Here is a 25022-nt window from a genome sequence, read left to right on the forward strand (position 1 = left end):
GCAATGAAGGTTTTATTTCATCTGTAGATATTTTTGCCGTGCTGACTTCAGGGTTTTCTATCCGTCTGATACATATTGAGCCTGTTTTTCATCAGGTTCTGGATTTGCAAGTTACAGATTGTGATGGTTTGTTGCATATTAGATGATGTCATCCTGTTCACAACATGACATCACTCAGACAGGACGTGGAATGACACTCCCACACAGCCGCTGCCATCGCTGCTACACTGGATTCAGCCTGAACACAGCCACGAAGGTTCATCCCACAGCTTTCTGTTTGTTTGTCTCGATCCTGCTGGTGCTCAATTTATTCGTCCCCCAATCGGTAGTCCAGATTAATTCGAGGCTACATTGTCCAAAGTCTGAATGGTTGACTGTCTGCATGTGTAAACTCAGCGTTGAGCCATCAGGATGTCCAGACTAGAGGTGTGAATCTTCACCGGCCTCATGATTCGATTACGATTCAGCCGTCAGCGAACGCAAAAAGATTCTCGATTTACTCAGCGAACGGCCTCATTAATGATCCACATAACCGCACATGGCTACTCGTTTATATCCCCCTTTTATTCAGAACGTCCTTCCAATAATCAGACTAAGACGTCTACAGAATAAAAGCATCTTTTCAAGACATAAACGTTACAAACATTCATCCATCTCCAGCGTTTCTCACGTTTGTCTACAATAATACTGTTTCCACACGGCAGCTTTAAAACAAGACATCTGTTGACTCCTCTCTCAGAGCTGCAGGTGAAAACAGCGTGATTAGTACTTGTTGTGAGGCAGAAGTCACGCTCAGCTCAGCCCTCAACATTCCTCCTACATGAGTAACGTCCGCCCACAAGCGCAGAATCGTGACAGAACTTTATTGTCCAGCTGAGGACGGACAATCAACAATCAACACGAGCTGCAGACTCTTGATTTTGACCAACGTGCTGCAGTAAAGGGACAACACAAACACTTCTGTACGTCACCGCCTTATGTCTTATTTTCTGACAGCACTTACAAATGTCCTGTTGTGTCGTGAACTAATCATTTCCCTTGAATACTCGAGGTTGTCCCCTAACGTATGGAGAGAAACTGCAGTAAAATAGATCTTTTTAGACTTTAACAGATAAAAATCCCTGAGAGTTGATGATGCTTCATTTTTCAAAAAGGCTGTTTTGTACCAGACGAGAGGAAAATTAATATCAGGTAGAGAACACGTCTCAATATCTGGCGAGAAAATTGAAAAAGTGGGGGAAAAAAAGGAAACACTGGCAGAAAATATTAGTCTCAGCCTTCAGAAGCTCGTATTAGTCAAACCTGTGTGTTCGGCTGCACTCTCGTGACTGGCTGTGCGTGACCGGGTGTGAAGGTGTGTGTGTGTGTGTGTGTGTGTGTGTGTTGATAGTCTCTTACCAAGGCCACAGAGCTGCTCTCCCCAGGGCTCAGACTATTACTGAGCCATGTATCACTTCTCAGCTGTGGACCCCGGGGAGAGAGAGAGAGAGAGAGACCGAGCAGAAGAAAGAGAAAGAGAGAGAGAGAGAAAGACAAAAACAGAGACATCCATCTTATTGTTTTTCCATCGCTGGCTGCTGCTTTTCTTTTTTCTTCACTGTTGCCATTTTTCCTCCCACGCAGGAGTTTAGACGCCTGACGTGTTGACTTAATAAACGTCTACAGGTATGTTTGAGTTGATTACAGCGACCATGTTTCCATTAATCCCCGTCGCTTTCTGTCCGCGTGTTTCCCTCCGAGAAGAAGCGATTTCTACATTTTCTACCAGCAGCAGAAGGGTTGAAATTCTGCACATGCTTCAGATTCTGAGGCCGTGGAATCAGCACCAGAATTCATTTTTGAGCACCGATCCCACGGCAGCCCTCGAGTTGTTTACTTCCACAAACATGACTGTTCGGCGTGATTTATAGACCTGCAGAGAGAGAGAGACAGAGAAGCCGGCAGGTGGAGAGGGATTTTGGTAAAAATATAATGCAGAAGCTCAGCGAGATGATTCAGACTCAGAAACGAGGAGCTCTGGGAGTCAGGCAAACAGAAGAACGACAGACTGACGCATTGAAAACAATACTACAAAGCCAGGAACGCAAACAGACTATTATTAAAGTTGGAGGGAGAAACTGCAGGCTGTCGGGAGAATCAGCGATGCAATCAGAATATACTCGACTTTTTATTTCTTAGATTTGTGACGAAGAAAGTTATTTATATCTGCAAAATGCTGCAGTGGAGTCAAAGCTGAAGAAGTTCTGTTTTTAAATCATCTTTGTTGAACTGTTTTAATTTAGAGAGCTCTGAATGATAACAACAAATAAAAGTGGGACCGTTTTAGAAATCAAAACAAACACAAAAAGAGATGCTACAGGGGAATGCCAACATGTTCACCATCTTAACATGCTAATATTTGCTGGTTATCACCAAACACAAAGTACAGCTTAAGGTTTGAGAGGCGAAGCAACGAAAACATCTAAGACGAGATGATAACGGTGGATTATACGGCCAACTTTTCCTGTGTATTTCAAAATATCCCTGTTTTTTCTAAGGCGATGGAGATGGTATTTATACTTTTTAGCCAGAAGGCGATCTTGCCCTGTGATCAAGCTCCAGTTTGAACTCTTCTGGATCTCTTTTGGACCTTTAAATTTCCTGCTACCTTAGCAGAGAGCAGCTTTGCTTGAGCCTCTTGAATCAGGTTGTTGGACGGGTTAAAACTATATGTAATGTGTGGATTGTGTGTAGATTTCACAGATGATCCTGCAACTTGGATGACCTCAGACAAACAGGCAAAACTTGAGGATTTGTGTATATTATTCACGCTAAAGTTTGAGGTCCATGGAAATTACTGGCGTGTCCCTGGAAGTGGACAGATGGGCTTCAAATATGGAGGAAACCCCGGGAAAATGGGAGGTAGATGAAAAGTTAGGGGCCGTCCACACGGACGAAAACAATCTTTTTTTCCACCGTCTTCCGCGGCATCGTTTCAAGAATATTTGCGTCGTCACGGATCCACTGAAAACGACCGAAAACACTGTAGCTCATATTCCAGGCCTCTAGGTGGCGCTTGACATTCACCAAAAACGGAGAAGAAGAGACGAAGAATGCGCATAAAGGTTGCACACTGTAAACAAACAGACAGTAGACGGAGAAACCGAACACAACAAGAAGATAAAAATGGCTACTGGAAGGAAACCAGAATAATGAGGTCGAACTGCTGCTGCGACTCACACTCAACTACAAGGCGAGTGAGTTGTAAGAAAGGCTCAATATCTTCTGCGGCACGAACACGAGCATGTGGTCCGCCATTGTTGTTGTTGTTGTTATGAGACGTCGCGGGGTTCAGAGGCCGAAGGCAAGCGGTCGAGGGGTGGGGCGATGGCAGCATCGTTTCAGAAAGTATGCAGATTCACCGTCCACATGAAAACAGGAGGGTTGGTTTTCGGATTTTTCCACCCTGAGACCCGTTTTCAAAATAACAGTTCGGTTATAACAGTTCCATCTGGACAGCGTGAATGTGTTCAGAATAATCCATCCAAATGACGAGGAGTCACTTTTCCGCAAAAGCGAGTACAGAAACCTGGTGGATCCAGAGAAAAAGTCAGCGGACCACCAAAGTCCTTCGGTTTCATCCTCTGGGGATCAAAAGTTTCATGGCAATCCATCCAATAGTTGAGATATTTCAGTCGGGACTAAAGTGGCCGAACGTCCAAACAGAGAATAATGAGATTAGAGCTCATGTTTTACTAATGAACGCAGGAATCAGAAGGCATGAGCTCATCACGCCTGACTCACATTTGCACATTAAACACTGTCGACCAAAGTGAGGAAACGTCCCCGTAGAATAAGGCTCAGCGAGACGCACATTAGCTGAAACATCAGCCTGTTTGTGGTTCCGCTAAAAGTCGGATCGATACCGAGTGCTGCCATCAGATCTCCTCTGAGGATTTACAGTGTGCCTTCCAAACTCACACAAAGTCTGACTTACGGGGTGGAAAACACAAACAGATCTGACTGAGATTGAGATGCAACTAAACTAATTCACGGCCATTACTGTTTTTTTTTCCTCAGTAAAAGGTTTTAGACTTCTAATGAGTTTCTAATAGATGTTACCGCGGAGACAATCTCCTCTAAAGCTGCAGCTGGATGCTTCACCGCAATTCAATCTCTTTAATGTTTTCCATTTTCATGCCTAAAACTGTAACGTTTCCCCACCAAAAAAGCTTCTGAAACTGAATCTCTACATTGTGTGACACTAAAACATAATGAGATATGTTTAAGGATTAGCAGCTGTTGAAGTAAAGATGATCCCACAGCTTTAAAATTCTAATTAATTGCTTATCTTGCACGTCATACAAACCCCCCCATCGCTGGTTTCTATTACGCACTATTTTGTCCTTCGTTATGTGATTTATTGTCCCGCTGAGCCGCCAATAAACTTTCACCCTTTAAGCTAAAGGAGCGTCTAAACTTGTAATGTTGTAAAAGAATAACAAATACGAAATGGAAAGACAGAATTAAAACTAGAGCCTGACATCAACTCTCGACAACAAGTAGACGAAGTTCCTCCCCCTTGAAAACAACTAATCACCTGAAAGCAGCAACGTTTGTGTCCGAGAAGGCCAGAAAACATCCTTTGAGTGAACAAGTGACGGGACACCTCTGCATAGATGCTGGTGGTTACAACCAGTGGTTAATATTTCCACCTGAGCTCCAACCCTCACCTGGATTTGGTGATTTCCAATGAAAGACTGAGTGAACTATAGAGCTCAGAGTCCAGTGGGAGGACTCGGTCGAGCGTACGAAATCGCGTTATGCAGCGCTGGGAGCAGAAGTAAAAACAGCGAGGCTGGAGGACCAAAGTCTGTCTGATTGGGGCGTTTTCTACCATCAGACTGCTGACGGCCCTACGAATCCATGAAGACACCATTAAATGAGTCTCTGAGGCAGTCAGTGGAAATGTCTTCGTGGTCTCCAAGAACATCAGGTCGACACAGTGGGGTGGTGGATCTCGGACGTAGACGGAGATATCGTCGGCGTATCGACAAAAACATCTCAGCTCTCTCACGCTCGCTCCATCAACATCTGTTTTTATTCCATCACAAGCTAAACTTTAAGGTTCTTGCATGCAGTGAAATACTTTGTCTGCTATGAATAAGAAAGCAGAGAATAACCACAATAGAAAGCAGGTAATTACCGCTGCGTCTGGTCCAATACGTGCTGCGACAGGCGTGAGCACCCAGTGACCCTGAGCGGGATGAACAGGTATAGAGAAGGTACAGCTGGATGGTTGTTATTGTGCAGACCGTCTGCTTCAGGGGTAAAATGCTTTAAGACTCGGTTTCCGTCGGTGTAAAGAGCCGATTCAACCAGCTGGTGAGAATTTCAGTTTACCGACAGACGGTCAATGTTATCGAGGATGAATAGATTTTAGTTTTTTCAGCTCGCACAATGCTGCTGCGGTCTCGCTATTGACGAGGCAACAGGGCGAGAGCTCAGCTGTTATATACTTTATGGAGTCTATCTGAATACAAAATAAGAGCACGTACACACACACACACACACACACACACACACACACACACACACACACACACACATCACAACGACGGTGATGACGTCTGATTTTTCGTCCTCGCTTGACCGTGAGAGCTTAACACTCACACACTGAGCGGTGCTGTTGAATCCAAATCCTGCGACCTCTGACGCAAGCTGCGTTAATAACAAACACACACACACACACAAACACACACACACACACACACACACACACACACACACACAGTCCAAGGGCAGAGAAGACACCACTTGCGCCTCCTCACACGTTTGACCGTTATAAATCATCTGTATCTGATGATTTATACGCCCGCAGACGCAGTTATTAAACCTTTACGGGCGCCGCTGACCCTGAACCCTTGTTGTGTTTGCGTTTTCTGAATAATTGAGCGTGCAGCAGCTACAGTTTTCTGCTCCACCGGACAAAATAATAGTAACAGGGTCATTGATCAATACTTGAAGGGGGCTGAACGATCAGCCGGGCCGGCTTCTGAGATATCATGAGCTCAACACGCCTTTTAATTGATGCTCTCCATTTCTGCTATTCCCCTTTTTGCTGTTGTAATGGAGCACATTTCCTGGATGTGGGACTAATTAAGCATTATCTTCTCTTATAAATTGTATGTAATGTTCGTCCTGTTTACCCGTGTAGTGCACAATGTCTCCATCGTATTCGAACTTTAAGGGTTTGCAATCATTTCAGCTATTAGTCAGATCCTCAGCTGAGTAATTTCTTTCGGAAAACCTTCTAATCATGATGTCAGCAATCAGGAATGATTCTGTTCTGAGCTCCACGTCGTCCATTCCTTCTTCGTAATGGACCCCTCGTTGTTTCTACAGCAATCACTGAGTCTCGTCTTCGTTCTCACTAACACGTTCACCAGTATAACATAATATATTGATGATGAAGAGTTTATTCAGCAATCGACTATCCTTCGTTGGCTGCTTCATCTGTGAGTGATTTATTCTTGCTGTTGAGAGAGTAATTTGCCTCAGTCCAGGCTGCAGCCCCACTGCTGAGCGTGTTCATTAGCTTCACAGATTAAATAAACCGTTATTCAATTAGTTCAGTTTAGTCCGTCAGCTGTGTGAGAGTACGTGACTAACGCTGTGTTTGTTAAGGAGAGTGTATCTTCTCTCAGGTGAAGCGCTGCGACTCCAGGTGAGAACGTAACCGAGGTAGAAAACAGCAACGAGGCGGCGACCGGCGACTCGCTCCAGGCGTCGTTAAATCCCTCCGCCACCTCAGAGGCTGCTTTGTTAGAGGAGGATTATTCTTATTCCTCATCCACTTGTCATGAAAATAAACACGTCCGACATGAGTATTACATTGAGAGAGGAGAAAGGGGGGCCCGCAGGAAGACCGAATTAATTCTGGCTTTCGTTTTTTCTTCCTCCGCGGCTCGCCCATGGTTTCAGTCTGAGCACCGTCCTCTGTATTTGACACCAGATGGAAAATGTTAATCAGGGCAGGACGGCCTTAAACAAAGTCAGCCCCAAATTCACATTCATTCATGTAGATTTTTCTAGTTATAGTCTCTGAGCCCAGCAGCTGCTGATTAAAGCATGAATAAATACAAAGACAGAGGCCGAAGCTCCATCTTAATGTTTTATCACCACCACCTCCGCCGCCGCTGCACTGCTTTCTGCTCTTAACTCTTTTTATTGCTCCATCTTCCACCAGCTACGTTATCAAAGTATTAGCATTTTTATTATTTGGTTTGTTTCCACAGATGACCTTTATGTCCACAGGAGTAATAATAATATCATATAAAAAAGCTCCGGACCTGTTTTACGGCTCTTTTCCTCTCTTGATATCTTATCGGTTTCGCCTCTTTTAGAGCAACTTCAGACGCGTAAAAAAGACGGATGCACCTTTACAGCTGCACAAGAACTGATTTAACGGCTCGTATTTATCTGAGATCACAAAAGTGAGGCTGCAATAACAGAAGATTGTAATTATTGTAATTCATATTGCTGTTACTCTTAGATATTGAACACTTCTCTGGATGTTTTTTCCTCCGTCTGCCCTCGTCTGATGTCACTGTTCGTGTTGTTGTCACTGCAGCGTCATAATTAATCATTGCAACTGATCAATAAGTGACACAGTTTGCAGAGGCAGCACATTTATTTGACTTCTTATTTTCATCAGTTTTTAATCCTCAGTTCTCTGTTGCAGTTTGGTTTTGTTGAGGCAACAAAACGACGTGTTTGGATTCAGGAGACGCTCATCGTTTGTGTTAAAATAGACACTTTAACCACATGTTGGAGAAGCTAACTTCAAGCATTCGCGTATTTTTCCCCGTGTGGTTAGTTTCAGTTCATCTACCTTCCGATAGGCCGACAACTAACCAGTTAATTATTAGAGGGATAAAAGAAAAGAGGCGTTGATGAAGCAACAGGTAGTTGATCGTTTGTGAGAGCTGTCTGTGTTCGTCTGTCGGCCCTGGACAGCTTTACTCAGATCTTATCCATCAGGCTTCTTCTAAAATTGTTGTCAACTTTCTGGCAAAACAAACTCCCTCTTTGAATCCCTCATCTTTATTGTCTGCATATGACCTCACACTGCACATCGGCTAGCAGCAGCAGGGTCTTTGCTTTTAACGCAGTACAGCAAAGTGCTCGTACAACTAAACTGAGGAGTAGCATCGCATATTTTGACCTAATGTTTTACTTTGGAGCCTGAATGCAAATCAAAATATTCTCAGTAACCGCTATGACATCACAAAATCATGACTGGACGGTTGAAATGATGGAGCTGGAGCAAAACTGATCATGACGTTGCGTAAAAACCACCAACACAGCAATATTAATTCATTCACAGACTAGCTGAGTTGGTTAAATGTGCTGTTAGTAGGACTTAATGACGAAGTTTGAACAATTAACTGCAATGAATCCACTAATAACCAAAAATGGCGCCATGTAGCTTCAATAGTTTTTTCTCTAAACTCAAGTGCTGTTGTTCTCCATCAGTGTAAAAGCTCGTATTATCAGAGGCTTTTATTTGTTACCAGCCTCTTGAGTGCCTGAAATTGGATTTTTGTGCCACACCTTCCCCACAGAAGACGCTTAAATCACTTATTTCACTTTGTGGGTGCATTAGTGGCTTTAGGAGACATTTCTGTTGCACTTTTAATATCTTTCTTCCAACAAATAGATGGAAAAACAGTGTATTACAGCATCCATCCATCCTTTGTTGCCTTATGAAATGATTCTTTAGTTTCTGCTTTGCTCTTTGGTTTGTTTTGCTAAAGCACTTCGTCTGTTGTTGTTCTTTTCCTTCATTCAATCAGTAGATAAACACAGATCGACACTTTTAGTTAGTGGAGTTGATTTTGTTGCAGGATTAACGGGAATGTACGATAATATTAAGGGTTCCTTATAGAAGACTTTATATCTTAAGCTGCACTATGAATGATGATCCTCCACAAGCAGACACGTTTCATAGATTAAATATGCTGCTTATATTTACAACCCTGACTACAAATAAACTGGGATTCTCTTTCAAACATGAATAAAAACAGAATGTGTTGTTTCCTTTTCTGACACATCTTCGATTGGAAACAGAACAAAGACGATATATTTAATGTTTTACCTCATAAACCTTGTAGATGTTTGAAACAAGTCAGGAGCAACCCTTCGAGCACCTGACTGTATAAAAAGGCTCAGAAATACTTTGTTCAACTGTTAAACAAGTGCGTTCTGCATTTATTCATGTTTAACACAACATGTCAACCTTTGTGGTCTCGGGGTCGTAGCAGCAGACGAAGCGGCTTCGTGAGGACAGCAGATAAAAGTTTGGCATTTCACTTTGACATAAAGTTTAGGACATATTGTTTCCGTCTCACCTCTCACGCCGCCTGTGAACCGAACAGATAACGAGACCGAAGTGCACAAGAACTCAAAACCTTCTGACAGCAGCGTATTTTAAATTTACAGGAGCGTCCACAGTTCCTGCTCGTCTTTATGTCTAAGAATTATAAATATCCATTATTATATATATGTGTGTGTGTGTGTGTGTGTGTGTGTGTGTGTGTGTGTGTGTGTGTAAACTTAGAGTATGAGGTGTCCAGGTTTGGCCACCAAATCAGAGCTGTTGTTGCCCCCGGCAACAGGGCAAAGGCTGAATGGTATCCATGGGTTACCTGAACAATGTGAGCAGTGTAGACACACAAACACACAGTTAACTACACAATATACACACTATTTTATTGGAGTTACATTTCACTGTTTTACCACAATAGTATTATTTTGAGTCGTGTTTTATTTTAATTGCTTGTAGTATCTTTTGTGGTTGTTCAATTAGATTTATTTTGTGTTGCTTGTTGGTTTGTTTTGTGTTTATCCGTCTCTAAATCCATTTTTCAGCGTCCCATTTTTTGCCGCATGTGAAACACTTTAATTTGCATTTTATTTTGAAAGGTGCCGTGTACATAAAATATAAAAACTGCCTCTCACGTCCTCCCGTCAGTTTTTTTTGGCTGTAATTAAAGATTTGATGATTTTTGAGTCTCATTCCCAGCTCGTCAATAACGGACTCGTTTTTGTCGAGTCCGTTATTGACGAGCTGGAAATGAGACTCAAAAATCAACCTTTCCTACAAACAGCACCTTTAAAACAAAAGATTAGGTCATTTTTTTAATGTTTACATGCGCACCACCACACAGGTACAGTTTACTGGATTAACTGCCCGTTCGAATCGCAAAATAATCATTTTCAAGTGAACTATTGCGAGCTGCTGATTCATAAACACTGTGCAGACTGTCGTATTTCCCTCCACCGTTGATTACAACACATGAGAATGTAACCGAGCCTCTACACGGATCAATAACAACCACAGACAGGTGCCTGAAATCCAAACTGCCGGACTACAAAGACCAAATTCACTTAAAATATACAGCACAAGATTAGAAACACTTAAACCGCAGCCACATTTTTTATGACCTTCAAAAACTGAACATGCAGTTTTAAGCGCCGTCAGCCTCATATCTAAAGTGTTAATGTTCAAATTACTGTAATTCAGGACTTTAAGGCTTAAAACCGACTCTTTATGTCCCAAAAACTCCTCTTTCAAATCTTCTTCTTCTCTTCCCGCCTCTGCTACACCTGTACTTCTCTCCTCCCCTCCACCCTCTCTCCTTCCTCCCCCTCTCTCCTCCCTCCCTCTCTCCTCCCACCCCCAGCATGGGCGTACCGAGTTTTCCTGGGAAGGAATCAATGTAAGTCTGTTTAAATCTCCTCTGCTTGTCATTTCCCCCTCCATCACTCACCCACTACCTGAGTTTGAGCTTTGCGTACGTAAGTTGACATCCCGTTTGTTTATCCTCCCTCCACTTCCTGCCACTCTTATCTCTCCCTCCCACTCCCTCTCTCTCTCTCATCCTCCCCAGTATTTTCTTTTTCTCCCCCTAAACTCTTCCTCCCATCCTTCTCCTCTCTTGGCCCTCTGCTAATCTACTGTACTGCAAGCTTCATATATATACAGAGTCACAGATAACAGGCTGTAATAAGCTTATCTCATCCACAGCTGAAGCCTCCGTACAAGTCCTAGTCTTTACCGAAAGCTCTGCATGATGAAGTGCATCGCTTCTCGACTGTTTCTGTACCTTCAGCAGAATTTATCCACACAATGTGAATTTTGTTGACTCCAATATGCCGCGAGGCAAAGTAATCTCACATGGACACACTTCTGTTTCGAGCGACAGAGCTCTGCTAACGTGAAGAACCGCTCGACTTTGAGGTCGACAGCAAATTCTTGTACTCGTGGTTTGTTTTTCTCACCATGTGGATTGAGTTTGCAGTTTTATTTTAAGGGAATTGCTGGAAATTTGGCTAGCAAACAAAAATGGAGTTTTACCAATCTGCCATTCTTTACATGGAGAGAGAAACTTCGATCCACAGCTGTTAATCGAAGTAAATTCAGTGTTTGTTAACCGTGTTTTTTTGCACATCCAGCAGACATACCTGAGAAATCCAAGTCCAACATTTAATCTCCTTTTCGCTCTGGTTCGGTTTGAGATATTCTGCTTTCTTCTCCTGCTAGTCACAAACTCTGTCAGCTGTTCTGGGCTGACAGTGTGAAGCAGTTTAATCTGTGGTCGATGGACCATAAAACCAAAACTATGAGCTCAAAAAGGCTAAAAACATTGTAGATTTGCAGTGTTGCAGTGGTATGTTTCACCTTACATTTAAGATATAAGAATTTTAGCCTAAAGTCTATAACATCACCACAATGTGAAATAATGGTTTTGACATAATGTCAAAGACGTAGAAGTAAGTAACTGAAGCTAGCACCAGCTCGTCCTGTCTCATTATACCACTTTGTTCTTCAAGAGGTGACAGTCTGATATTTGTCTGCCTTTCCTCTCGCTCCTCTCACCCGTCATGCCTCCCCAACGATAGCACTATGATTTAAAGTGTCGGGCTCAGGTGTGGACGACACCTGAGCCCGACACTTTAAATCACAGTGCTATCGTTGATCTCCCTCCTCCCCCTGGTGGTCTAAACCCCCGGAGCTACCATCAGCTGTATCCAAATTCAGGGGCTGCATCCTTTGAAGGACCCGGCTGTGGTGGCCTTCAGAGGCGAGTCCTTCGCGCCCTTACACTTATGTCACGATTTCTGCCGCCCAGGGCTGCAAAAGTTACAATCTACGCAACGCGATGTTGTAATTTTCTTTCTTTCTTCTTTTTCGGGCGTGCAAAGAATCTTGGAATATGTGAAGCCGCGAAGGATAGTAGCATTGCATCCTCCAAGAAGAGGGAAAAGAAGGAGCATTTGTGGGCTGCAGTTGGAGGAGCCTTCGAATTGGGACAGCCTTCGCACAGCTTTGTGACGTAATTGGCCTTCGAAGGATGCAGACCCTGAATTGGGACAGCCAATGTAAACACCGACACTCCCCAGATGCCCCAAGATCCCAGTCCAGACGGTTGCTGTGTCTCAATTCAGGGGCTGCATCCTTCGGAGGAGCATTTGAAGGCCAATTATGTTACAACGCCCCGCGAAGGCTGTCCCAATTCGAAGACTCCTCCAAATGCAGCCCACAGATGCTCCTTCTTTTCCCTCTTTTTGGAGGCCTCCCATATCCCAAGATTCTTTTAAAAAAATAAGAAAGAAAGAATGAAAATGGCGACATCGCGTGGCGGAGATCGTCACTTTTGCGGGCCTCGGCGGCAGAAATTGTGACGTAAGGGTAAAACATCTGATGACGCAACCAGGAAATGCTCCAAAGGCGAGACCGTCACATTTAACAACAGCTGACGATATAAACAAGGTCTCTCCCAAAGGACTTGCTTTCAAAGACCGAGTCCTTCAGAGGATGCAGACCCTGAACTGAGACACAGCAAAAGTCAGGCTTGCTAGCTGCTGAGCTAACTAGCTCCAGTTAGCAGTGGTTCCTCTGGTGATATGCTGCCCCCTATTTGTTTGACGTATGAAATCCTACACATTGCAGCTTTAATGCCAATTAAAAAAATATTTTTAAATGCAGCTTTTAACACTTTTAGGTACGAAGCTAACAGCAGCTAACCATCTCCCTGTCCTACTAATAATATCCAGTATATTAACCACACTGTTTACATTCTCCAGGTCTCTGCTGTTTTACACGTCATTGTGACAGATTGGAGGATTCAGAGGGAATTAGAGAAACACATCTTTGTTACCTAATTTGAGCTCAGGTCTGGTTTACATCTGAGGCTGTTCAGTTTATATAAGACTGACGTAGGAGGAATCCATAATCACAGATTACCTGCAGACTCCCTGCCGGCTGTATTACTGTTACATGAGTATACAGCAGGTAGGATAACACTTGATGATACTCCACTTGTGCACCACAGAGGGACTGGATATTATCAGTTTACCTTCATACAGTAATTACAGTTTAACTCCATATTACATCACATCTATCCCACAATCCCCCGGTGTAGCAGAGTCCACATGTTTCCCCCCACTATTTCCCACTGTAATTAGCTGTTTGGAGGACCTCATTAAGAGCGGGGCTCTGTCTCTGCGTTCATTAGTGTGCTGGTTCGTTTGCCACGAGCACCGGCGCCAGGAAGTACAGTAGAGATCACACACGAGCACGAAGCTGCCTCAGGTTGGTGTGCTGTGGCGCAACAACAATCCTGATCCTTCTTTTCTTGCACACTGATTCAGTCCTTTAACAAGAGGAGGAATATTGTCTTTTTAACCTTAAATATCACAGAAATCTAACGTTATTTCATACAATCTTTAGAAGCTGTATTAACTGTTTCAGGAGGGGTTCACGTGTCGCTATTTAAGATGCATGTTATTAGTTTTTTAGGGGGACAAAATGTTTTCTGAGCAACTGGAAGGTCGAGTGAATGGAGAGGATAATTGTTTAAGCTGCTGTCTCTGCACTGAAGAAGAAAGAATCAACACATTCTCTGACTGTAATATCTAAAATCTGCTTTTTAAATGTAGCTGAATGAATGATTGCATCTCTTGGCTGCTGTTTCCACTGTTCACACATCTAATCTTTGCACTGTATACAAGTTATCCATCAGTAATTGTTCCATATCATTAAGTTTCTCGTGATGATTTTTGCACTAATCACCAGCTGCTTCCGCTCACATCGCTTCTGAATCACCTCTCAGGTTTCCCATTTTTTCCTTCCAGCCGCAGTTATCTGTGATTCTCGTCTTTTTCAAATCGATGATCCCTGTGAGACATTTACAAGGTGTTCAAATAATTAACCCTCCTTTCTTATTCCCCTCTATTACAACCTCTTCTTCTCCTCTTCCATCTCCCTTCAAACTGTTTTCTGAATCTTCAATCATTTGCTCTCTTCACCTCAATTTATTTCACTCCATTCTCTTTCTTGTTTTTAATCTCTCTCTCGTCTTTTCTTATTTTCTAATTGTTCCTGTCGCATTGGATTTTTCTTTCCTTTTCATCTTCATCCTCCCTCCTTCCTCTTTGACTCTCTCGTCCACGCTTCACCTTCCCTCCACTCCCTCTCTCTTCAGTTGTCCATGGAGGACACTACTTCCATTCTGCCTCGTCTCAAGAGGAAGCCCAACCCCAACTCCTATGGGATCGGTGCCCTGGCTAAGTCCTCTCTGACAGGTGTGTCAGGTGTGTGTCTGTGCTGCTAGATGGTAAAACAGCCCCCATGTTGCCTCCACATGCTCCACAAGACGGTCGAGGGTGAAGTTGTTTGTTGAGAGCAGACGGGGGGATAAAAACTTACTGAACCTCTGTTGTGTAAAAGATCATTTCTGGTTTATTTTTCTGTGTGAGATTCAGACAGTTACTTGGTGCAAAAGCAGCGCAGCAGCCAAACGATCCAAGTGTGGTTCGGTTTAACAGGAGCTGTGATGTAAACACGGCAAATAAACCAACTGAAAATGAAATAAAGCTTAAAAGTCGTTTAGCATTAGTGTCATCATATAAGGTCTGTGTGGCCGTTGCTTGGAAAGCAAACGGCTCATTCCACCCAGCAGAATGGAGTCCAAAGACAAAAACAATGAATCGACAGTCCATGTCTTAGTTTGTCTAGACAGACAAATGTTTGAGTGGTAAGTTCTTCTTATTAGGGCCGAGGTTCTGTTCAGAAACGTGGACTGGTACCAAAACTTTGATGTGAGTTCCTGAACAAAATGTTTTCAAAGCCAATCTTATTATATCTGTTTTAACAAGCTTTTTTTTTATGTTTTTTTAGCTCTTTGACATTTTTTTTAAAAACTGCCTCTAGACAGCCAATCAGCAGCACTCTTAGATCTCCGCTTCAAATTCATTGGCCCACTGACGCTGATGAGATTAACTCCCAAGGTATCAAAATGTTTTATGTACCAGACATTTTCCAGTATTAGATGGTATAGAGGCGAATCGGTTGGTGCCATGAAAGTATCCAAGTTCAGTACCAATCCCTGTTCCTCATAGTATTTTTCCAAGTAAGTGTTCAACTTCCTGTTCTTCAAAGCCTTCACAATCAAACCCAACCAATCAGATCAACAGCAGAAGAGCACTAGTGGAGTCGATCGATCAATCAAACTCTTACTGATGCCAGTCAAGAGAAGTGTGAAGGTGGATAAAAGCCTTTAGTGTTGAAATAAACTCTTCAGTTCTGATATAGCAGCTACAATCGTTGCCTCTCTCGCTGGTCGTCACACCCAAACCAAACTCGACGATTGGTTCAACCTCTGTGTGTTCAGCCACCAGAATATTCTGTAGCAGATTTGTGAGATTACATGATCATGTGATCTTGTAAATCCAGAGTTGGTCACCCCTGAATTAAAACTATTATCGTCACCAAAAGCTCCATTCTGCTGCTGCTTCCACTTGGGATCTGCTCTGCTTACAGCCCAAAGAATCGTCTGACACACACACGGGTTGGAAAAAAAGCAGGAATGATCTTTTCACCTTTGCCACAAATGTCGTCTTTCGTAAATCAAAACTTACCTCAACACACAACTTCACCCTCAGGCAGCGGTGAGGAGGAGGAGGAGGAGGAGGAGCTTGGAACCAACATGGCCGCCCCTGTGGGTGCCCCCTTCCTATATATCACTCCCTACTTTCCCTTCTCTTCCATTGATATCAACAACAAAACGTCAATGACGGACACATTTCGCAGAGTCATTGACGGAAATCCAATCAGGTCTTTGATTTAAAAAAAGACTAAAGTAAGTGAGATTTACTTACTTTAAAGACGAACTGAAGCATCTCCACAGGCGTGTTGGGACGTGTATCTGTAACGTGGCGGCGCTGGTGGCGGTGTGGCCCGATATTATCTGTGAAGCCGTGACTCTTTTTTGTGCAAGTGTGTCGTGACCTCGAGTGGCTGGTTGCCTCTTTTGTGCTTTGTGCTTCAAACTGTAGTGCTTTGTGCTTTGTAGCATTTTAAGTGTAGCGCCTCAGTATCTGTGCTGTTGTCTTTTGTCGTGTCTGGTGCACTTTAAATTAATCTGTTGGTATTATTTTATATTTTCTGAGCCTTCTGAATAGCCAAAACCACCCAACACCCTCCCTAATCATCCCTCCATCCCCATTCTTTCCATTCCTATTTCCATCCCAATTAGACTCTGCAGGGAGTGTTTGATTTTCAAATGAGATTGGCTCTCTTTGTCTAAAGGGGGAAAAACTGTTTCTATTTATAACCCAGCCTGTAACTTGCCCCCCTGGACTGGGGGGAGCCATTTCCGAAGCTCAGCCTCTGTTTATTCATGCCTGTTTGATTTTAATTTAATTTTTTTTATCGATCAGCGTCTCTGCCGGTCGTTTGACTCAGTGTATATATCCCCAGTTTGGATCCTGTATTTGCATCTTAATTGGGCAGAGATTTGCCGGTGGACCCTTCTCAGCGCTCTGTTTACACCCAAGGATTACTTTTCCTTTGCCGCTCTCAGTCTCTGTAACACGCCTTTTTTTTTTAATTACGCAAAGTCTAATGAATCTCATTTATTCTGTTTACCAGGAGATGAGTAATGGCTTTAATTATTAATGTGGGTTTGTCAGCGTTTCAGCCGTCATCCTTGTCCTTTTAGATAAAAACAAACTCAAAAGGAGCACACAGGCGGCGCCGTCGCATTTACGGTTAACTCATTATCAAACGACCACACCTGAACAAGGATTTGGCAGGTTTAGCTCCACCTGTAGCTGATTTCCTCAGTGTGTCTGCTTATTTTATAGTTTCAGTTAATCAGATCCAACATAGGTTGATACTTAAAACTCAGAAAGACATAAAAATGTGTTGGATGACACACTGAAGACCAAATTAAAGATCAGAGCGTCTTTATCTGAGAGCCGTCATTACTGTACGAGTTCAACTCTACTCTGCATTTATCTGACTGCTCTCTGCTCGTTCACATCAGTCACATCGTTATCATCTAAAAACAGCAGATGATGACGTGATTGATACGAATAGACGGCGAGTGGTGACTGTCAGACTCGTGCCGATGATTAGCACGAGAGCAGTAATTGAAAAGCGACGCGTTTAAAAAGGTTCTGATGAGGGAGGAAGATATTCTGGGGGTTTAGATTAGATTAGAGGCAGGTGAAGCGCCGTCCACAGACAGATAAACATTAAACACAGCGACTTTATTCTTGAGCAAAGCATTTAACTCCAGCAGGAGGGCGCATTGGCCAAACAGTCAGACTGAGGCTGTACTGAGCAGGTGTGAACGTGTTACTACGGAGCAGATGGTTTCTAAAAAAGAAGCTGCAGCAGAAACGAGAACTTCAGCACATAATCTGATAATTAAAACCGCAAATTCAGGTTTAAATGGTCTTTTAAGCAGCTTCAAGGTTGTCGTCATGTTTTCATTCCACCCCACTGAATCCATCCATCCCTCTCATTTATTTCCCCACTCTCATTATTTTTAATAGTTTCATGTATTAAACAGTTTTTCCTGCCACATTTCAGTTCCTCATCATCATTCTACTCCCCCCTCCCCCACCGAGCCTCAGCTGGAGGCGCCTCTAACCAAACCAGAAGTGGTGTTTGACAATGTTTGTGTGTGCGTGTGTGTGTGGCGTGTGTTTGTTCATACCTGGTTTTAGGTGTGACTCGCTCCATGAAGGACAAAGTGACCAAGCCCACTGCCATGGCCCAGGGTCGCGTGGCCCACATGATCGAATGGCAGAGCTGGGGCAAACCATCTGCGGGGCCGATGGGGGGCGCAGGGCATACCAACCTGCAGAGGGAAAAGGAGAGGAGGATGGAGAACGACGCTTACAGCGACCTCAGCGATGGCGAGAAGGAGGCTCGCTTCGCTGCAGGTGAGGGAACACTTGTAGACGAGCTTCACTGATGTGTTTTACCCTCTAATATATTTCAGAAATACACGCCTTGGGTTCAGTTTAGGCACAAAAACCATGTGGTCAGGGTTAGGAAAACATCATGGTTTGGCTTACAACACCTGTTTTGGTTGCCACACTCACAGATTTAACACCCTGGTATCTTAAAGGGATATTCTGGTGTAAGTTTAATCCATGGTCTAAATCACCGTGAAACTGTGTTAGACTCCCTCTCGAGAGATCAAGTTAGCTGACCGCTAATTTACGGAGTTTTATCAACCTCAGAAACGACCGCACGACAACAATACACTGCAGTAAATGGATCCAAATATAAACCGCCACCAAAAAGCCACAAATAATGCTCAGAACAGCACCAAACTTCAGCAACAGTACAAACAGGGTCTCAGCACATAGTCCGGGGCATCTAACCTCCGCTAGCTTAGCTGGATTTCTACTGAAAAGCTGACTAAATTTACCACTCTTCTGCAGCAGCTTCCTGTTGACAGGAAGTCCCGACGAGTCGATTACCGAGTGCAGTAGAGTTCCGCGGCTCATGGATGAAAATGTATGATTATGACTCCATGGAAAAGCAATCAAAGTTCACATGTGTCTTACCTGCCAGTTTATAACAGTTATTATCGAGAGCGGACAGGGAAAAGAACAGAATTGAGCATTTCTAACCGCACTCGGTAATCGTCGCGTCGGGACTTCCCCGACCCGGAAGCTGATGGAGGAGAGTTGAAGTCTGTTTTTAGCTTCACAATAGAAATCCAGCTAAGCTAGCGGAGGTTAGATGCCCCGGACTATGTGCTGAGACCCTATTTGTTCTGTTGCTGAAGTTTGGTGCCGTTTTGAGCATTATTTGTGGCTTTTTGGTGGCGGTTTATATTTGGATCCATTTACTGCAGTGTATTGTTGTCGTGCGGTCGTTTCTGAGGTTGATAAAACTCCGTAAATTAGCGATCTGCTAACTTGATCTCTCGAGAGGGAGTCTAACACAGTTTCACGTTGTGTTAGACCATGGATTACACTTACACCGTAATATCCCTTTAAATATAAATGTTTGCTAACCGCTGGTGCACCATCGTCTCGTCTCCGTCCTGTCTGTCAAAGTTAAATAAATAACCTAAACATCCTGTTTCTCCATGTTAATGAGTATTGTTACCTCCTGTTTGTTTCTCTTCCTCATTAACTTCTGTGTGTGTTGGCAAAGCTGGGACTGGGAATTGTTTCATGCATCTCTAATCGTGTATTACATGCTGCTGTTGCTAATATCACCGTCAAACTACATTAACACTCCTCCTCTTCCTCTTCCTCTTCTTCCTCCCTTCTTTAGGCATCATGCAGCAGTTCGCCATCTCTGAGGCGACTCTGTTTGGCTGGAACTCGATGGACGGGGAGAGCATGGGAGCCGGGTCCAACCAGGGCAGCGTCGCTCACCTCAGTGAGGTCAACCAGGAGAGCATCACCAGCAGAGGTACTGCGGTTTAAACCTGTTTGCAAACGGCTTTTTGGGTGTTAAATTACTCACTTAAATCTTTACTTAAGCCTCTGAAATCTTTAAGGCTTCCCTAGAGAGCAAATTGAGCGAACAGAACATTACAGAATTCTGGTTATATTAACAAGACGATGCGATGGATTGTCCGAGTCTCATTTTCTGGTCGTTGAGTTCTGTTTCTTTGGGCTGGTAAAGTATCACCCACGAACAGAAAGACACTAGTATTAGTTATAGAAGAGAAAATATCATTAATACAAATAATAACCGTCGCAGGGACCAGAACTGATCCATGGTGAACAACTTAAGTTACTGGAAATTGGATATTTTTGAGCTTTGCAACACTGAAAACTTTGAGAAAGTTAAATCTGAAGTCATCTAACAGTGATTGAATCAAACTAGAGACATTGTAGAGCGAAGACAAAACCACTTGAAGCATTCAGAATAGAAAAGTCTGCGATGCCAGAGACGACGGTTTTCCCCCCAAAAGCCAATTGCACGCTTGATCACAGCTGAAACAGGAAAGGAGCCGATCGCATTGTTGCATTGATGGAAAAGCACAGTTGAGAGTCACAACAGTCTTCTTGTAGGATTGAAAGAAGACGATATCAGGCAGCAAAACTTAGAAAGCTGAGGGGATTCAAACACAGCCACTGTGAGTTGAGCAATAAAAGAAGTTGTTGCATGCGTAGTAGAGGTGTAACTTGTTTTAAAGGTTCGTTTGGAGTCACAAAACCTTTTAAGCGCTTTTTATTAGACCTGCGATTCTGTACATGCAGTTTTAAAGTCCAGGTGGCCGTTTAAATCTTTCTCCACAGTCATTTATAAAGGAGCCTGAAGAACTCCCCATTAGCTGCTGTAGTATTCTACTCTACAGTCAGAGGTTTTGTAAGGGAGGTTGTGAGTCATAACTACAGTTTCTATACTCTGACTTTAGCGTAAACACTCCTCACGCTCACAGTCACGTCTTCGGCCTAAACTCCAGCGTTCTCTTTTATGCGTAGATGCACAGTTTTGGAAAATTAGAGCCCTGCTGGAAACTAAAAACAGCAACGTCAGTTTATTCTGCCAACCAGCTGTAAAGGACTTTTGGAGGGCAGGCAACACAGCTGCACATCTCTGCCTTTCACTGCTGCCGGGCACTCGCTCAAAAAACATCTAAATGACAAATCCAGTCGACAGCCTGCCCCATTTCTGAAATATCAGAACACGCTGTGGACTGAAGGAGGACGCCTGGACGAGGAGAGAGATCTTTAAGGGGTCGAGGTGCATTTAAAAGTGAAGTGAGGAGGATTTCATCGAACTCTTGTCGGCAGGAAATATCCTGATTTGTGTTTTGAGCCTCAGGTGGAGAGACGTCTGGTTAAGTTTCGCTGCACACAGGACGATAAAACCAGAGAGGAAGGAAAAGAAAAGGGCAAGATTACCAATCTGACATCACAGGAGGAGCCGCATGATCTAAAGAAAACAAACAACTCCACGACTACGTTGCTGTTTTTTGCTCGTGGCTCGTTTGAAATCAGGACTTCTGTGCCGCGTTCACTCGTACGAGCAGCGACAATGTAAACCGCCTCTTCCTCAGTTCTTGCTCGTGTTTAGCAAAGCAGAGCGCCGTCCAAACCCTGAGGGAGTCTGTAGGTTAGCACAAGGACTTAGCCCTGCTCTCATTAACAACACCATATGGGCTCGGCTCTGTGCTTTATCCAGCATGCAACACCAACACACACAGTAACAGAGCAAAGATTAAAAAGCTACTTAACATCAGCGTTACGTCTGAGGGGATGTTTCTCCTCCACAGTTTGTTTGAGTGTTACGCTCTGTAACAATAACACCGCTGCAGATAATCACTAATCACACTCCCATTAAAGTTATTACAGTTTGTTGCTTCTGGATGATGCAGCTTTTTTAAAGAGCATCTAAACTGTGATGCTAATGACCGAATCAACACCTCATAGTCTGAAGTCGGATTGGAGTCTCTTCTTTATCTGTTGATCTGATGTGTCTTGTGTTTTTCTTTTCAAACATGCCTGGATGTGCTTTACAGGTTTATTTTACACTCATTTTCTTTATTTTCTAAAATATAATGATCTTTTGATTCACGTAAAGATCTTTATCCATCAAAAAATGGGCTCAGTTTAGTGGAGACTCGTTCATGAAGCCAAAAAAGTTTGACTCCCTGGGTACAAAATTACCCGGATCCTCGAACGTCTGCACCGGAAACTTCCACCGTCCGAGTCAACTGACTCTCAGTGTACGTCCGGCTAACTTAAGGAACTAATTTGGGAATAAAAATGATTCAATCTTGCAGCTCTTCTAGACTTTCCAAATGTTAGTGCTGAACAAAAACAGTCAATTTGCAAATGTTGTGAGGTTCATCGTTTTAAAGCTGCTTCTTTCACAATGTGAGCTTATTGGAAAGAGTGTTTTGAGGACACAGTGCGCCACGTTATGTTGTAATTACAGTTTGACCACCAAAAAAAACCTCAGAGCTCCTCCGTCCTGGCGCCTGATCTGCACTTTAGGTCAAGAAAAACCTGCTATTTCTTGGTTCCAGCTAAGATCCAATTTGTAAGGTGTTGAATTTCTCTTTGAAATGCTCTGAAAAGTTTAAATGGAAGCTGTGAAACGAAAAAGTCTTTAAATTAAATCCAAAGATGAGCGAGGAAGGAGGCGCGAAAAAACAAATGTCATCTGTAATTATTTTTTATCAACTCTCCTCTCTTTCTCTTTGTCCTTCTTCACCTCTTAAACTGTCTCACTCCTCCCACCTGTCTGTGTGTCCTCCTGTAGACCAGGTGCTCCATCACTCCTCTGCGGATGTCTGGCCTCACACCTACGTCTCACAGGGTCTGTACTGCCTGTCGTCCTCAGACGCCTGGGACCCAATCACCAGCCAGCCCTCGGGCATGGCTTCACCTGCTGCAGGCTCCTACATCATGGCTACAGGTGAGGACTGAACATCTCTCTTACACCGCGTCCAAACACCGTCAGAGCACTACTCAACGTGTTTCATGACTGTTCCAGGTGGCAGCAGCGGAGCGGGGGGGACACCTGGTGAGGGCTACGAGGGGACAGTAGGCGGTTATATCCAGCAGCACCAGGCTCATCTCACCCTGCAGCAGCACAACCAACTCCAACAGCTCCAACACCTTCACCACTACCAGCAGCAACAGTTCCTGCAGTACCAACAACAACAGGTGCTGTATCAGACATCAGCGCGCCAACATGCTCAGTTCAGATGGTGATTATCGCAGTAGCTCTCATATAAAGCAGCGCTGTGCTGAGACGCAGCCAGCTTCAGTGACTGCAGTCGACATAACAAACATAACGAGCTCAAACTGGCTGGATGTGCCGGCTGCGTGTCTTTTATTGGTGTAACTCAGCTGCTGACTTCCAGCTCTCAGGCTGCTGGGAGCTTTTCTGCAAATGAAGTGAGTCATGATGAACTGTGACACCCAAAGACTTTTTCAGCTTCGCCGGCCGCTCCTGCATTGGTACATCTCAGAGCTCATTAAATAACTGAGGGTTATGAAATAATAACTTGAAAAGGTCAGGGACTGTGTCACAGAAAAGGTGTACTGATCCGAGACCACAATGGAAATGAGCTTGTTAGCTTTACTGTGCGTCGTATATGGATCCGCTTGTGAAGGAGACTACTGAATATATTACGTTACATTTAGGGGGGGGGAAAAAAAAGGCATTTCAATCAGTCAGTCAATTTTTCTGAGAAGCAAGACATCGCTCGCTGTGGCCTGCAGCACCATCCCTGACTCATATTTTAAAGAGGTATTAAAGTCGACTCCATTAATAGAAGCTCCAAGGAAGTGAAAATGCTGAAAGTGTCCCCTTCCTACACACGGCTCCGGCAAAAACGCTGCACAGAATAAAGCTGCTTTGTAATTTGTCTTGGCGTGACGTGTTGCGGTGCAATAAAGCATTGTTCTCCATTACTGGGCAGCTGAAAATGTCAGGAGCTTGGGGAGCTTTGGGGTGTTTTAAATCTTTAGTGGGTGGCAAAACAAAAGTTTTAAAAATCAAGAAATGTGGCCAAGAAGCTGCTGAGTCACTGGTACTAATCAACAACCCCTTAAACATATAATAATACGCTAAATCCTCGTTGTTTCTTCTTCTTCTCTCTCCTGTCTCATCTCTGAACACAGTCTATGGACCACAGGCCACACAGTGCCTCCCATTCCCTCCAAGCCACTCCCAACAGCACCATCCACAGTCTCGGCCCGCCTACCCACCCTCGGCTAGCTGACCTGTGGGGCTCCGCGCAGGTCGAACCACACCACGTATGCACTCGCCTGCTGAATCCAAATGGTCAGATTACAGACTTTGCGGACTGGATGACAGTTTAATACAATCCGACAGAACAGCTACGAGAGTTCACGGGGTTAACGTGACTGAACGTACAGTCACAGGCAGACAGACGTCGTCACAGAATGAGTCACCGTAACAACCACAGTGTGTCTTACTGAGTATTTAAGTCTCTCTTGTTTTTGTCGGGAGCTAAAGTTCACCTTCTTTTGATCACATTTCTCAGGCACGTGTCTCCGAAGGTGAAAGAAAAGTGCTCTTATCATAAGAAATGTCAAGTTTATGGTTAAATTCTGCAACAGAACTGCAATGATTAGTCGATTAATGAGTCAATAAATCAAAAGAAAGGTAATCGCCAACACTCAAACAGTCACACAATCAAACTTTTTAATCATTTCAGCTTCTTAAATGTGAGTATGTTCTGGTTTCTTTCCTCCTCTGACAGTAAACTGAATATCTTATGTTTTCAAACATTTGAAAACATAATTTTTCACCATGTTCTGACATTTTATTGACCAAACAACTGATCGATTAATCGAGAAAACAATCGCTGGACTGTAGGTTGAACAGGACATGACGTCATTTTGGTTTCTGGAAAATTGTGACAAACATTTTTCATATATTTTTTTGACATTTTACAGACTGAAACATTAATCGATCAATCATTTAAACAGTCGGCAGATTTCATCTGTAATATATGTCACCATCAGCTGCACAGGAACAGCCTCTTTGGTCATTTTCCATCATGTCTGACATTCATCCTGGCTAATTTGTTTTTGTCTTCTGGATCTGGTTTTGTTTATACCAGCAGGCATATTTAACACACAGCTGTAGTGCAGTGAGTGATGATGGTTGGAGAAACTGCCAGGGAAGTCGCCAAGGTAGGAGACAGGCTGGAAAATCTGCA

General features: G+C 43.6%; 1 protein-coding gene across 8 annotated transcripts in view; it reads left to right on the forward strand.

Moving 5' to 3' along the window:
- Positions 1–25022, forward strand: part of fam131ba (family with sequence similarity 131 member Ba) — a 61314-nt gene that overhangs the window by 33418 nt on the left and 2874 nt on the right. For 2 of the 8 annotated variants that reach the window (XM_030413047.1, XM_030413048.1), the window contains exons 3-9: positions 10728–10763; positions 14532–14640; positions 18064–18282; positions 19637–19777; positions 22586–22741; positions 22820–22992; positions 23956–24090. In XM_030413047.1, the coding sequence (XP_030268907.1) occupies positions 10728–10763; positions 14532–14640; positions 18064–18282; positions 19637–19777; positions 22586–22741; positions 22820–22992; positions 23956–24090 (969 nt within the window). The remainder of the gene's footprint in view (positions 1–10727; positions 10764–14531; positions 14641–18063; positions 18283–19636; positions 19778–22585; positions 22742–22819; positions 22993–23955; positions 24091–25022) is intronic. The other 6 variants (XM_030413053.1, XM_030413052.1, XM_030413049.1 and 3 more) reach the window with 5 other exon arrangements.

The sequence above is a fragment of the Sparus aurata genome, chromosome 3 (assembly GCF_900880675.1).
Source record: "Sparus aurata chromosome 3, fSpaAur1.1, whole genome shotgun sequence".
NCBI classification, from domain to species: Eukaryota; Metazoa; Chordata; class Actinopteri; order Spariformes; family Sparidae; genus Sparus; species Sparus aurata.